This window comes from Lissotriton vulgaris, chromosome 2_1 (assembly GCF_964263255.1).
Source record: "Lissotriton vulgaris chromosome 2_1, aLisVul1.2, whole genome shotgun sequence".
Classification (NCBI taxonomy): domain Eukaryota; kingdom Metazoa; phylum Chordata; class Amphibia; order Caudata; family Salamandridae; genus Lissotriton; species Lissotriton vulgaris.
The window spans coordinates 908307400-908323762 of NC_141687.1; the positions used below are offsets into that span (position 1 = coordinate 908307400).

Here is a 16363-nt window from a genome sequence, read left to right on the forward strand (position 1 = left end):
TCATGGTGGGACACGGGTATGGATGTGGGCAGCTGCTTTTTATTGTCGGTCACCTAAGGGCATCTGAGTTCATTTAAATCACTGCACCATTCATTTCATTTAAATCACTGCACCATTCATATTGTTTTAAATATTTCTGATGGACTGTATCACTTTGTGGAAAATGACCTTCCATCAGCCTACCAGGTAAAATGTACGCATTGGATAATATGAAACATAAGTTTAGAAATGAAGATTTAAAACAATTTTATTGAAGAGCTGTAGTAGGTGCACACATTCCCCGTCCCATTCAAATGCACACAGTCAGGAGTAAAATTGTCTTAGAGGAGCAATACAGGCATGAAAGATATAACCTGTTTCATTTTATTCCTTGACTACACGGAGGTACTACTTAATGCCGTAAGATGAATAACTTCTGGAGATCTGTGGAAAGCATGGATTAATACTTGGAGTACTCACACTTTCGTTTTTGAAATTCCATACCATAAAGATGCAAACTTTTGGTTTCATACACAGGCACAATAGAAGACGCCCCAAGAAAAAAGGGGACTGAATTTAAAACCCCCCAAATGCCAGTGCAGGTTACACTTCAGAGACTTTTTAGTACTTAGCTATTCAACTTTTGAGTTTTTTGGAACATCTCAAATTTCAAGTGAAACTGCTGATTTAAAGTTGTAGCATCCACTTGCTGTGTTTCTACTACACTAACGCTCTCTCTTTGCTCTGCAACTTTTTAATCAAAAGCTATCGGAAGACATAGCCTCCCCTTGCTGGTAGTTATTGCTCAATTTAACAGGTTGATGCAAAAAATCTTCTTCCTCATACTTCTTCTTGGACATCCACTTTCCGCTCATTACAATAGTCTTGAAAATATGTATCTGCCTATGGTTTCCTTAAACCACTGTCGGCCATATTCAGCTCAAGTAGATTTTGAATACCTTTAAAGCCACTCATCTATTATTTACGACTGCATGGCCTGCTTTGGCGGATGGACTTCCCATAAGCAAATGATCTACCTCTTTTGGAAACCCTTTAACCACGGGCCTAGGTATTCTTTTCATGCAGGGGAATTTCTGCCCATCACATGAGCCACTGCTCTTTCTCCTTGTTGAAATGTAGCGCCCACTTGCGAGTGAGTTCCAAATATAAGTGTGGCTCATGGGGAATGTAATCAAGGTAGAGGCGTGTCAGGGTCTTCTTGGGGGTAGACTTCTCTATCTGAGTGCCTTCGTGCCACTCATTGAAGGAGGTAATAGACACAATTTCTGGCCTCACGGTCAGAGCTGCTTGGAGCGCTGTCTCATAGTACTTGCCATTGACACGGTTTCTGGTGTTGTGGTTGTTCCATGGGCGGATACTGGTGTCTATGTATCCCGGGCCAACGCTGGGAATGAACATGAGGTTGTTGGTGTCACAGAAGGTCTTGATGGCCTTCCAGTTTTGGTGAGAGGAGCCAAAGGAGAATCCATTGGACGCAAAGTAAGTGTACATCCCATCAAACCCAGCAGAGAGTATGTCTTGCTTATGGGTCTCTTCCACGAGCAGAGCAATGAAGACTGAGTCGTAGGGTGTGTTTCGGATGGAATGGGATCCAGATGCCGAGAGGAGGTTAGCCCAAGACTCTGGCGAAGTCAGGTAGGAATCATAAATGTAGAAAAGTGGGAGGGTTCTGCCGACACTCGTCTTGTACGCATAAAATGATGAATGAGATCCATACCTACAGAATCAGAATGAGAAAATAAAATTCATTTTTTAAATGGAATAGATCCTGTCACACAGTCAAAGAAAATTAGACAGCTTTTTTCAAATTTAAATTTTAATGTTTGTTTTTGTGGTATTTTGAACTTTAAAGGAATTGTGAACTCAAAAACGTAAGGAAACTTTGCTTCTCCTTTCCTCCATAGTTGGACTATTTAAGATCACCTGTTACTCTCTGTGTACCAGCCCTCCAGCCTACACACTCAGTCGTTCCTCTACTGTTTTCCTCTCACTATTCTGTCTTTCAATCATTCACCCTGGGCTTAAGTAGACGAAAGGTAGCACAATGAACTGAGAAAACCAAATAAAATAAATCCTAACTTAAAATGTCGTTTCTTTTTTGGTATTCCACAATTGTTACAGCCCTCACAGCCCCCTGTTTTCCCCCTTTTATATGTCTTCTTCTTACCCCATCTCTGCCTGCCTTGTGACTTTCATCTCACTGTATTACTTCTCTCTCAGCCTCCCCCCAGTGGTTTGAGTTGGCAAACCGACAAAATAGAATGATGCAGCTTAAAATAAAAAAAAAATAGTTTTTTTTAATTGCCTCTCTACAATAGTAATGTAGGTTCACCTTTAAACAAAGGCCACTTTATTCCATGTGCTAGTGATAAGCAGCAGTACTAACAAGAACCAGTTTTTAAATTTGTCGCTATTGATTTTGTAATGGTTTCATTTTGAAAAACTCTGCTCCATTTCCTAAAGTTCAATAAAAATGGATGTAGAGTGTGCACCTTTTAAAACCCCAAATCAAATAATGTCTGTTATCAGGGTGGCCTTTCCATACATTTGGCACAATTATACTTTGCATGTCTAAAGTGTGAATAAAGATTTGGCCAATTGTGAGTGCTGGTTAATTGAGGGAGGGGGGTGTTCAGAAATTGAAAACATAAAGAATTTACAAGGAAGCTATTGAAATCAGTTCAGTAAGTAATTTACTGCTTGTTCTCACAAAGACAAAAGTAGCTGATAGCTGTGGTTGCCATTCTGACCTAATGTCACTTTTTAAAATGATTTACATTAAATTTTATGTTGTAGATTTGCCCGATGCAGCAACAATACGCAGTAGATAGCCCGCTTGCATTCTTGAACAACACAATACCAAACCATTTAGCAAAGCAAAGCCTCTTTAGTGGCATAACTCCCTCTTCCCACAAACTTCTCCCACCGAGACAACAGAACACATTAGTCAGACCATCCCACACACTCACATGCACAGTACTGAAGTCCTATCAATGGCCTTCTAACACAATAGGCTGGCATATCCGAAACAATAAAACGATTACATTGGTTGACGATCCAGAACCAGATCAAATTTAAATCGCTATGCATAGTGTACAAATCCTTAAACAACCAAGGTCCCCAATTTCTAATGGACCAGCTGGTTCCATATCACCCCCCCCAGACAGCTTTGGTCCTCTAACCTTAACCAGCTAGTGATCCCCCGGTCCAAAACAGTATCTTGGGGTGATCGTCGCTTTCTGATAGCGGCACCTAAACTATGGAACACTCTGCCGCAGGACATCAGACTAAGTCCGTCACTCTTGCAGTTCCGTAAGATACTAAAAACCTGGTTGTTTAACCAATATTTTCTCCCCTAGAAAGGTCCTGGATGTTGCAAGCTACACTGAGCAGTATTTACGCAAATATTTAGCGCCGAGACGCCTGCGGTATTTGTCGCGCTTTATAAATGGCAACAAATAAATAAATAAATAAAAATACAATCATTCACTTTCTTGTGATGAAATAAATGGCGAGGTACTACAGTTTACTCACAAACATAAACCCCTAGAGTCCAACACCGGCTCAGTCACAGAGGAAATACCTCCAAGTAACAATGTGATTATCACAAAGAATGGACAGACTCATCGTTAACACTGACCCATCCCATTGGTACAAGACTACCAAGAGAAAGGTCAATGAGAAACCGCCCTGCACTGCATGAGAGCAAGGAGGATCATTTATGGCTGGCAGGCATTAAACAAATGTTTGCGACAGAAATGTAGCCATACTTTTAACCACATGCTCAACTTTGTCGGCCCACTGAGGCTCAGTGTGCATATTTTGATTACATACATTATTTGAAAATTGTGATAAAAAACATAATATATGTATCATGGATGATATAATATATGCCTTTTTTCTCTGTACAAATGTCTGAGCGCATACATTATTAATATGTTCACAGCATCTCAGATCTGATTGTTCTGAAATACTGACATTTCCAATAAAAACTTTTGAAATAAAAAAAACCATAACAAGAATATGTTATTGCTTTTTGCAGATGAGCGACACAAATGTAATGTAACATAACAAGTGACTCGTGCATAATTAATGTCAATTGGTGTAATTAAATGCCTGAATGAGAAAAAAACGACTTTCTTAAATATATTTTTTATTCATGCAGAGAAATAATTGATGACGACATACCAGCATCCTGAACCTTAGGTCTGCTGGTGTGTCTCTGCGGGTGTCTATGCGGGTCAGTACCAGATATATTTTCAGATGTTTACCAGACCTTGTTATGGCTCGTGTCCATAATGTATACACGCGACGTAAGGGCAGTTTGATGTCACCTTTTTATGATATCATTTTACTAGATTACCTTTTTGTAACATGGACTGGAACGTGATGGAGGGAAGGGACGGAGTCACACAATAATTTCTTGAGGTAAGTTAAGAATTACAATGTCGCTCAAATATGCAACATGCTTCATTAGATGGTTTGTGTAGTTTAAATTTCGTACAATTGTAATTCCTTTAGATTTTCGATTAGAATGAACGTTTTTTATAGGACAATGTTATGCCATTTTAATATAGGATATAAGTGTTAATGACAGTTTTCCTAGGAATTTATTTGTCATTACTTCCTTATTTTCTTCTTACTGGTGTCATAGCTCGACATAATACTTTCCTTTCCGAATCCTATTAGATTGTTGTATCAGAAATGTCACCTATACTTTTCCTACTGTTCACATGTGACGTTTTCAGTCTTACTGTAATAAATCCATAGGATTCCACTAGAATGTGCTAAGACAAAAAGTACAGGATGTGTGGTAAAAAAAGGTTATGGGGAAATTATGTTTTAAGGCTTGACTAGAAACGCCCATTGGCCTTGGAAAGGAATCGTTCTTCTTGATACACTGTAGGCTACAGGTTGTTATGGCTCCTGTAATGACCTGATTCCCAGCATCCTCTGATGCTCCTCCATCCAATTCACATGTATGGATGTACAGTCTCGCGTCCGTTAAAGCAGCATGAGAGTTTCTTTAAACGAGCCGGGCATTAGTGATTGGGTCTGCAGATACGGAAATCAATGGTCATAATTTCCTGGTCAAGGATTTAAGGATTTATTCATCTAAAAACCAATCTCATGATTGATTTATGTGCCTCTTTGACCCTGATATTTTGGCCACGGTCTGCTTGGCTTCCTTTCTTTAATGCAGCATTGTTCTGATTTATAAGAGGCGAGAAACTATAGCACTGCCATAGAACACTTGCATTCCTTTCCTATAGCACCTTACATTTCTTTGGCAGAGAAGATGTCTGTGGGTTTCAGTGCACAAGGAGGCACTGTGCCCTTTGCATGGAGATGTGTGTATGCTACTAAACAATGGGAATTCGCCCTTCCTTCATCTCTAAGGGGACATTTGCAGTGCACTCGCTGTGCACTCGCTGCACTGTGCATCCACATCAGACTTCCCTCCTTCAGAGGTCTTTAAATGGTGTACCATGAAACTGGGTAGTATTAACATTTGTGATTTGCAGAGGTTAGACGTGGCAGACTTGTGCAATGGAGTGCTATATGGAAAACAAATGATTGCTGTTTCCTGGGGAGACTGCACTTTTTACCATTGGGAGCGCGGGCTTACTAGTAAGTTCATGGAACATGAAGTAGCAAATGTGCAAATTGCTCTGCATCGCATATTGTGGGACCCTCTCCATGGACCTTAGAATTGATAATATTTTGAAACATTTCACGATCACTCGCATGATCACAGTAAAAACGTGCCACATCTGTGAACTTCAGAGAAGCGTATATTGGAGAGAATAAAGCAGGGCCGGACTGGGCTCAGAAAGGCACCGGGCATTTCCCTGGTGGGTCGGAGGGATGGGGCTGGTTTTGTGGCAGTCGGGGGCACTTTTCTCACACGGGGCTGGTTTTGCAGCAGTGCTGCAATATCTGCCCGCTGTAAGAAAAATTGAAGCAGTGCTTCACGGCTTACTCTCCCCCTCCCCCCCCGTCGACTCCCAGGGCCAGGCGAGCAGCGACCTGCCATGGCTGGGTGCTGTTCCCAGCCCTGCCCTGGAATAAAGAGACGATAACCTCCGACTACAGCATTTCTCAACCATAACCATATATTCTACAACTCAATAAAACCAGTGATGTCCCTTCTCGTGGTGTCTCCACACATATGAATATCTGAGTATGGGGGTGAGCGTGGTGCTTTTATACTTAATGTGCCAAGCATCTCCTTTCTTAATTCAGACCAAGCCCAGCTGTAGTAAACAATTTCAAATAGGAGAGCAGATACACAGAGGTAAAGATGACTGATAGCTGCATCATGAGGAGGGGGAGAAGAAGAGGTAACTGAATATCTGGGAAACCTTAGAGAAAGTATAAGAATTAGAATTTACACCAAATGACGGTTCCAAAAACAAAAAAGAAAAAGTTAAGGGAGAAGAGAGAGACATCGACCACACTCATTTCTATCTTGGCAACTCACATGTTTGGACTATGGAACTCAAAGTCTTTGTGAGAAATTAGGTTGTTGGTTGCGGTGGTTGAAACCATACTCGAGCAACAGTCACAATCCTTGTCAGGGTGAAATACAAAAAGTCACTAAATTAAGCTGTGCTTAACCCTCTGGTAGCTTGGTTAGCAACGATAAGTTGCACAGAGTCCTAAAGCCACAAAAACGAATTCTGCAAAAAAGGAGGAGTGAAGGCAAAACGTTTGTGGGTGACCCTGCAGAGAGGGCCAGGTCCTACAGCCTTCATGTAGGTAGTTGAGGACCCTTTACAGTGAGATAACACTGCTTAACCTTGTTGACCCAATACACGGAGCTTAAGCGGACTTTTCTCAAGCACATCATCTGCTTTGTTTTGTAGAAAATCTAAATATTACCCCCTGTTCACAAGTAGGAGTTTGGAAATTTTCAGAAGCTTCAAACCTACAAGGAGGGATCAAAACCTCATTAGAATCATTGCAATTAAACGTTCCAAGTCATCACTATGCGTGATAGGCCTCGTCTTTTCCGTACCATTTAGTTGCCAACCTGCAGATTGTATTCCACAAGGAGCACAATTATTTTTGGATACTTGGCTGGCTTCATATGTTTAGTAAATAAATTAACCAACAAAAGTGTAAATCTATGAAAATAATTATGCTTGATTCCAAATAACTTGTATTTTATCCAGTAAACACAAAATAAGTGGCAAGGCTTTATGTTTAATGATGAAGCATTTGAAAACAACATTATGATATGATTTCCTTAATTATATGAATTTTTTAATGATAATATTCCATAGAGCTTGTTGCTATCTTATTTACTCGTCCAGACAAGCAGTGGGATTGAATGCTTATGCTTCATGAATAGAAAGAACTGGAAAGTCTCAAAATAACTAAATTCTGTTCAATTTAGTAATTGGATCAACTAATGTAACATGTGTCAGTCAGCACTCAAGTTGTTCCCGATAACATTGGTACCACATGTAAACTTCAAACAAAGATTAAGCGTACTTAGCCACAGGTACAGAGGCTTTGACATTTTCCATTCTATGAAGCAAGATGCCACCCACCTCGACCGTACGACAGACTTTCTTCCTTTCTCCACTGCTATTTATTCCGAATCTAGTGGCATATTACCAACTTTTAGCGATATTTATCGCTAACGATACTTAGCAACACATTTTTTAATGCTAAGCATCGTCGGAAATTATCGCAGAGATAACTTGCTATTAGCAAGGTTTATCTCAGAAGTGATAAAAATCCTCGCGCTAACTGCCAATTGAGAGATTATCGCTGGAAAACCAACGATAATCTCTCGAAATTTGGCGTTAGCTTAATGATAAGGGCTCACAAACTTAGCCATGGTATCCACCTTCCATAGGATATCATGGCTAAGTCAGGAAAATACCAGGTGTAAAAAAAGCAGTGCTAACCGCGGTTAGCACTGCTTTTTTTATCACTAACAGGGTTAGCGAAATCCTTGATAATAGGAGAAATGTCGCTTAACAACATTTCTCCTATTATTTTTCTCTGGAACGCCCCCTTTGCATCTCATTAGAGATGCAAGGGGAAGCGTAGAGAAAAAGGATGCTAACATGCAAATTTGCATGTTAGCACCCTGTTGCTGATAGGGAGATAATTTTATCTCCGCTTTCTTGGCTTTTAAAGCCAAAAAAGCGGGGATAAATCCCTTGATAATATGCCCCCCACTCCTTTGGCCACCGTGCTCCATGAACTAGGTCGGTCTTCACGTACACAGATGATATTGACTTTCAACTAAATAACTGAGAAACCGGGAGGAAGCTGCAATGGTACGCCCTTTGACCTTGGACACAGTGCAAGAATGGATGTCACTGAATTTTCTCAGTTTTATCCTTTTGAACATTAACTCCAATCCTGAACTCCAATCATTGATTTCGTGTGTGTTAGCCTAATTAACTCAATGGGAGCAAATACAAACTACAATATCCAGAATGCATTAGTCTATCGCACAAAAAACCAGGCCTGAAAATGCTGTCTATAATGTCCTGGGGGAAGGTAGTCATCCGACAGCACACTCTGGCCTCCCTCTATGGAAGCCTTCCTGGATCCTGTGTCTTTAGCGAGAATTGAGTCTGGAGTAATTTTACTCAGTCTTTCAAGATGAGGAAAACCTATTGAAGTTTAGGACCAATCTTAAAATGTGGCTTTCTCCACGTCTTTCTTCAGCCTCATTTTCTTCATTGTCTTTTTCCATTTTATCTGAGGCAGACTCTATAGCACCAAGCTATTACTTGCAGGGAGAATGCGATGCTATGTAAGTGTCCACAGCGCAGATGGATTCACAATGCGGCACCCCTGAGAGCTGGCTCAAAATAGTCCCTATTTAACTCCGGGTTCAAAACTGGACCTTTGTTGCTGCAGGAGATAAAGGGATCCAGCGATGGCTTTTGCTTAGCGCTGAACGCAATATTTTTCATCACGCAGGGAAATGTCCCTATTTAAAACTACAGTGTCGGTGAAAGGATCCATCTCCCATGTTGTGCATCATTAAATGACAAATCAAGAGGAGGAGATTGGAGAGTCAGATGTCCAGTGGGTATATCTTTTCTTTAACTGTAGTTTCACCCACGCCTGCTCTTTGGTAAAATTTGCTTTATCAAGGGAATTCCTTAACAGCTTCCTTACTGATTAGAAATGTTGGTGAATCTCTAAGATCTTGGGAATTCTGAGCCATATTATCAAGCAAGGGCGATACATTATCGCCGCTTTTATCGGCAGGAAACTGCCGCTAAAACGGCGATAATGGGCTTGATAATATGCCCTAGTGAATTCCCATAGAAGCCCAGGTTAATAGCAGTACCTGGGGTTCTATGGGAATTCCAAAGGGCATATTATCAAGCCCATTATCGCCGCTTTAGCGTCAGTTTCCTGCTGATAAAAGCGGCGATAATGTATCGTTCTTGCTTGATAATATGGCCCATTGTGCCTGTCTTTTTAACACAACATTATCACTTTGGAGATAGAACTCCACTCTGCAACATGAGCTGACCAACATTCTGAACCAGACCAAGCAAAATACTAGAAGACCGTTGTTTCTCTAGACCCCATTATATGGACTACAACCCACTGCAACTTTATGTGAGTTCTATACCTAGTTTGTTTGCCTGCTTCCCCAATTGAGTTTATTTACAGAGGATTGTGTGATATGGCTTTGGATTCCAGCAACTCTACAGACCTAGGAAATATAAGATGCCAACAGCCCAATCATGAGTCTTCTTAGAGGAGATTTCTTGTTCATCTTCCATGACTTGAAAGAGTTCGTGCCAGGTGATAAATATGAATCAGCTAGCAGCAATCCTTAAGTCAAAAGTTGTATTGCTTGAGGCCAGCTCTTATTATGAAGTTGTCTAATGGTAACAACCTTTGGTGGTCTTGTGACTTCTTGTTGAACAGTCCCACAACAGTAGTTCCAAGTGGTTACTGGCAATATTCCTGTTCTTTTATCCCGCTGACATTGTGGCAGAACAAGACAAGAAACTAAGGGGCATATTTACAAAAGAAGTGATGGAGCACGGCATTAGCCTTCTTGGCTTAACGCCGCGCTCTGCCGCTTCTGAAACGTGGGATGCACCGTATGTACAACAATATGGTGCCGCCCTTCATTTCCCCCTGTGCTGGCGCTAAATTTAGCTGCATAGCGCCAACGCAGGCACCCTTGCACTACAGTGCAAGGGTGTCTGTGTTGCCGGCGAAGGTTGTTTATGTGCAGGAAGGTGTCCCTTCCTGCACATAAACAATCTTTAAATGGCATTTTGTAACTACTATGGGTGCTGCTTAATGCAGCACATATAGAAATTTGCAAAACATCATTTCCTTTAATGATTGTTTATGCGCAGGAAGGGACACCTTCCTGCACATAAACAATCTATGGCGTTTTGCTGTTTCCATGTGTTCTGTACAACGCAGCGCATATAGAAACAGCAAAAACAAGGAGAAATTAAATATTTCTCCTGGTTGCTCCAGGGTAGGACCAGGTTTTCCCTGGTCGTAAATTTTGTGCTGTCCAAAATTTACAACACCATTGTAAATATGGGACAGCGTCAAAATCAATGGTTGTTGCAGTGGAAAGCCCACCGCAACACCCATCAATCAATCAATCAATCAATCAATCATTACATTTATAAAGCGCACTACACATCCGTGAGGGTCTCAAGGCGCTGATGGGGGGGGGGGGGGGCTGCTACTGATCGAAGAGCCAGGTCTGAAGGCCAGCAGGTCCTGGGTCTGCCGTAGGTCGGTGGGGAGCGTGTTCCAGGTTTTTGCGGCGAGGTAGGAGAAGGATCTGCCGCCGGCGGTGGTTTTCCAGATGCCTGGCACAGTGGCGAGGTCGAGGTTGGCAGAGCGGAGACTGCGAGTGGGGGTGTAGCAGCTGAGTCGGTCATTGAGGTATGCCGGTCCGGCGTTGTGTATGGCTTTGTGTGTGTGGGTGAGGAGTTTGAAGGTGATCCTCTTGTCGACGGGGAGCCAGTGTAGGCCTCTTAGGTGGGGTGCGATGTGGCTGCCTCGGGGGATGTCGAGGATCAGTTGTGCCGAGGTGTTCTGGATGCGTTGCAGCCGTCTCGGAAGCTTGGTTGTTGTTCCTGCATAGAGGGCGTTCCCGGAGTCCAGTCTGCTGGTGACGAGGGTCTGGGTGACGATTTTCCTTGTGTCAGAGGGGATCCATTAGAAGATCCTGCGGAGCATTCGGAGGGTGTTGAAGCAGGACGCAGGGACGGCGTTGACTTGCTTGGTCATGGAGAGGGCGGAGTCGATGATGACCCCTAGGTTGTGCGTGTGGTCAGTGGGTTCCGAGGCAGTTCCTAGCAAAGAAGGCCACCAGGAGTCGTCCCAGGCTGATGGGGTGGGGCCGAGGATGAGGACCTCCGTCTTGTCTGAATTCAGTTTCAGCCTGCTGTCCTTCATCCATTCAGCGACGGCCTTCATGCCTCTGTGGAGGTTGTCTTTGGCGGTGTGGGGGTCTTTGGTGAGGGATATGATCAGCTGTGTGTCGTCAGTGTAGGAGATGATGTTGAGGCTGTGTTGTCCTGCGATGTGGGCGAGTGGAGCCATGTAGATATCAAACAGCGTCGGGCTGAGGGAGGAACCCTGAGGAACGCCGCAGATGATTTCGGTGGTCTCGGAGCGGAAGGGTGGGAGGCGGACGCTCTGGGTTCTGCCGGAGAGGAAGGATGTGGTCCAGGCCAGGGCCTTCTCTTGCCCTCCCGTTTCATGCTAAGTGTAGCGTGAAAGGGTGCCTTATTTACAAGGCAGCGTTAAGCCACATCAAGTGGCTTAACGTGCCTTGTAAATAGGGCATAGCCCATATCACTACCACAACGTTGTGAAAAGTGACGTTGTGGTGGTGAAAGGGGCTTGTAAATATGGCCTGCTTCCTGCAACTCATTTACACTTCCATAAAAATCCAGAGAAAAACATCACTGTTGTTTATAGTGAATCAAATCCCCAATGCAGAATCAGGACGTCGACGTCGACTCGTTTTAAGAAAATTTGATTTTACAGTCCAGATCAGAACAAAGAACTTGACCAGGGATGTTGAAAAATCCAATACTACCTTAAATCTTCTTTGAATACTCTCGGGATATGCACCCACTCCAAGAGTCTTCAAAGCACTTAAATCATCAATTTAGAAAGCAGTTTTCTCAGTGTGCAACCTCTGTTGCTTGCTAGCTTGGTCCCATCCTTTCATTGCGTATATCAAAACAGTAAGCACGGTTTCAAAGCCTGTCTCCACCACTCTTACTTTAACGGCTGTCTAAGCTATAATACTTCTACCCTTATGTATCAATGCATTTTTCCATACACACAGAATAGGTAAAAGTCTTTGGTACAAGGCCCTTAATTCTGATTGTCATGATATTTATTTGGGGGATACGGCCTGAACAACGTGGGCACAGCCAAGTGTGCTCCTCCAAATCAAGCGCAACCACGCTTGCCTTAACCACGCATATGCCGTATGCCTTAACCACATGAATGAATAAGGCATATGCACGGTCAAGATGCTGAGATGGGCGGGCCCAGAAATAGGAAGGATCAGAATAGGACGCAGTGAGGTAAGTGGGGCTGGGGCCAGGGCTCTGGCAGCTCGGGGGTGGTTTTTAAGGGTTGGATTACATTTAGGGCTTGGGTGGTCAGGATAGTTTTTAGGGCTCAGTGGGGGTTGGGGTCATTTTTTAGGCTTGGGGGGAGTCTGGGTAGTTTTTAGGCCTTGAGGGGGTCAGGGTAGTCTTTAGGGCTCGGGGGGAGGGGGGGGGGGCTTAGGAGGGTCTGGGTAGTTATTAGGGCTCAGGGGTCGGAGAAGTTTTTCGGGCTCAGGGTACTTTTTAGTGGTCGAGGTTGTTAGGGCTAAGGGCAGGTGGCATAGGGTGTGTTCTTTACCACACAACCCTATACCAGTGATGCCTTTACCGAAATTGCATGCTAAAGGAATGCGTGGTAAAGGAATGTGTTGCTCGGACATATTCGTTGTTCGGGCTGTGTGGTAGAGGCATGCGTGGTTTAGCCATGTGTGCCACTGTCATACAACCGTCTATTTGGGATCCCTCTAAATATACTAGTGCAGTATGTTTGTTTCCATTCAAGGGTTTAGTAATTAATTACTACCTCCCTTGTCAAGACATTGCATTTTAATCTCTTTGATTATTTGGTATTGTTTTCACTTGTGTTGCACAAGTCTTACATGTGGTCAAGGTACAAGCCTTTCCACATGGGCTAAATTATCGATTCTTGTTTCCTACCATTCAGCAACAGTTCGTGTCCTGGTAGTAGCTCAGTTGTAGTGCTCACTCAGTACAACTTCTCTACAAATAAAGTACGACCATTTCTGTTATAGGATTTGGGTTTTATGCCAGCATGCAAACTGAATGCACAATGGTTCATCGCCAGCCTTTGAAGGCTCCCCGCATGCCATGAGACTGCAATGGAGCGCTCAAGGGCGACACCAAACGTCGTGGTCACCATCTAATAATGGCTTTGGAAAACCGTGCAGTCAGCAAAAAATAAAAATAAATGTACGGTAAACATGAAGCCTTTGTGGGTTTTGAATGTCAATTTTAAATAAAGCCCGTTCTCGTTTGCACTTCTTTCCTCCATGAAAGCCTGTGTTGTAAAAGAAGATTTTTGAATACTTGACCTTTGACCTAGATATTTAAGTTTACTACCACCTTATTATGTTAGATATAGAATATGGTGGTAGTATTTATTATTCACCTATTGTGGACAGTAAATGAACAGAATGTATACTGTAGCTATTTCCACGTTTTATCCAGCAACCAACGACCTGCAATTGAAACCCCCAATTTCAAGGAAAGGTCTGTCCTTCGCCTCGGTTTAAGGTGACCGAATCAATGCTGCAGAGTCACTGTTTTAAAGCTCGCGCTTGTATTTGCTTTCATGGAGCTCAGACTATCCGGCGCCTTTTTGACACCACTGTGGACTTCTGCTTCTGTCAGCAGTACATTCTTTCGAGCCCTCTTGTCTTACAGTAGCAGTACAGCCGCTCTCTCTCTCTCTCTCTCTCTCTCTCTTATACCCAGTGCCACTGGAATTCAGCGGCAGGAGGGGACAAATTATGCTTCAGGGTTGAGTTAATTATGCATCAAGAAAAGGCAAATTATGTGGCATAATGCCCCACATTTTATAATAGTATTACTTCATTATTTCATTATTTTTACCAATCCAGCTTTGCAAAGGGCCTTCCACTGCGCAGAAAAACCTGCCGCTCCATTTTCTAGTAACTTTTAAACTGTTTGAACTAGAAACAAAATTGTGTTTTTGTTAAAATCTGCGGGTTGAGCAGTAGATGATGGATTTTGTGGCCGCACAATCGCCTCCAGTCTTTCAAATCACCAACAGAAGAAGTGTCGAATTCAAAATCTGTAAAACACCAGCTTTATTAAATTTAAGGTGGCAGCATTTCCTTCTTTATTTCCTTGATGCATTTCGGCGGCACTCAGCCTTCTTCACAGGTGAGCTAGATTATAGTGCACGATTTTGAGAGCCCTAAATCCCAGTGGCCACGTGACCATAAGTAACAGCAGGGCCTGTAAATTAAATGCTACTGTTGGGTCTGCAGCATTCATTGTGCCACCCACTAAAGTACCCTTTTAAAACATGTCTCAAGCCTGCCACTGTTGTCTTAAATTGCCATTTCGACAAAGCAAAATGAACCTTTTACCAGGCCAAAACCTTACTCTTTAATACATAGAAGTCACACCTAAGGTAGGCCCTAAAGCCTCATAGGGCAGGGTGCACTGTATTTAAAAAGTAGGACATATGGGTTTAAGTTTTACATGTCCTAGTAGTGAATAGCTCCTAAATACCTTTTTCACTAACAAAAGGCCTATCTCACCATAGAATAACATTGAGTTATCCTATCCGATGTAGTAACTGGTAACTCAAGTTTGGGAGCAGATAGGAAAATGGTGTTTACACTCAAATTACTTTGTAATTTTAAATCATCTTTAATGGTAAAGTCGGATTTTAAGTCACAATTCTGAAAATGGCACTGTTAGAAAGTTAGCATTTTCTTCTAACCATTTGATACCTGATGCCTGAGTCCTGGGTCAAATCATTGTGAGTAGCTCAGCTGTTGGTCTTTGCATATTCTTCCTAGACAGTGAGACAAAAGGGGGACTAGGTGTAGTGAGGACGGTTGGGGCAGAGCTGTTACCTGTCCCACTTTTTGTTCAAAAAGCTGTCGCCAACACACACACAAAGGAACCTGACACCAGTTTTTTGTCACCCCAGACTACTTGGAGCATTGACAGTTGAAGGGAAGAACGTTCCCAACCCTGATATGAGAATAGCACGGTGAGTCCCCCCACTTCAAAGGCTGGCACCAGTTTTAAATATTGGACCTCCTGAACCATTCATCAGAACATGTTTGGACCTGTTGAAGTCTCAGAAGAGGGACTACCCTGCTGCCTTGCTACAGGAACGACTGCCCTTTTCCCTGCTGCTTATAGATGAAAGCATGGGTCTGGTCCTTGAATCCAGGGCCATCATAGTGGCTCCAAAGGCTAGCTGGCTGGCCTTCTGTGTGAGGTACAGAAACATAAGCTGCAGAAACCTGTACTGTAGCTGACCAGATCTGCAACTTGACTTGCCTGAGTCCTGCTGGCCCCTGTTAGAGACAATCTCTGATCCCTAAGAGATGCTCACCAGTCCCTGGACCCTTGGCGGGCATCAGAGTGCACTCTATAATGAAAGGGGAAATCCTGAAGTTTTGGGCTTTGTGAAACCGCAAATGGGTCTGTTTGCGCAGAGGCTCTGCCGCTTATAATGACCACCAAAGTGAAGCTCCGGTGAGCCCGACTCTTTGTGCTACAGCAATTGCCAACTATGACCGACAACATGAGATCTGCGCTTCGCACTATAGCAGCAAAAGCTCATGATGATGCACCAATGTGAACAGTGGTGGCTCCTCCTGGGAGGTTGGCTTTACATATGGTAATTCAATTTTAAGTTAGGTGAACATTAGATTGACAACGTAACATTTTAGGCAAATAAAAAAAACACTGAAATGTACCTGTTATGGTTGTTTCTATTAGTTATAATTTGTGCCCTTAGCTAACTATAACTCATGGTCTCGCCTTGTACAGCTAATTGTCCCACATATTACATCACTCATGACATGCTCTATAATATCATTGATAACATCGCTGCAACATTGCATCCACCCATGTTTATTTTCTTGTATGCTGGGATTGTTTGATGGGGTGCCAGTCTAGAGTGTAGGCTCCATTATTGGATGTATTTTGTGATTTTCTTCATGATGAAATGTGGTATTTTGCAATTTATTTCCCAGTGGATGAAAAAAACAAAGCAGCTTGAA

At 42.8% G+C, this 16363-nt stretch overlaps 1 protein-coding gene across 1 annotated transcript in view; it reads right to left on the reverse strand.

Annotated features, from left to right (window-relative positions):
* Nucleotides 1-229: 229 nt before the first annotated feature.
* The window catches only part of MANEAL (mannosidase endo-alpha like), a 252251-nt gene continuing 236117 nt past the window's right edge, over nt 230-16363 (reverse strand). The window contains exon 5 of the mRNA XM_086958735.1: nt 230-1717. Within this exon, the coding sequence (XP_086814861.1) occupies nt 1081-1717 (637 nt within the window). The 3' untranslated portion in view covers nt 230-1080. The remainder of the gene's footprint in view (nt 1718-16363) is intronic.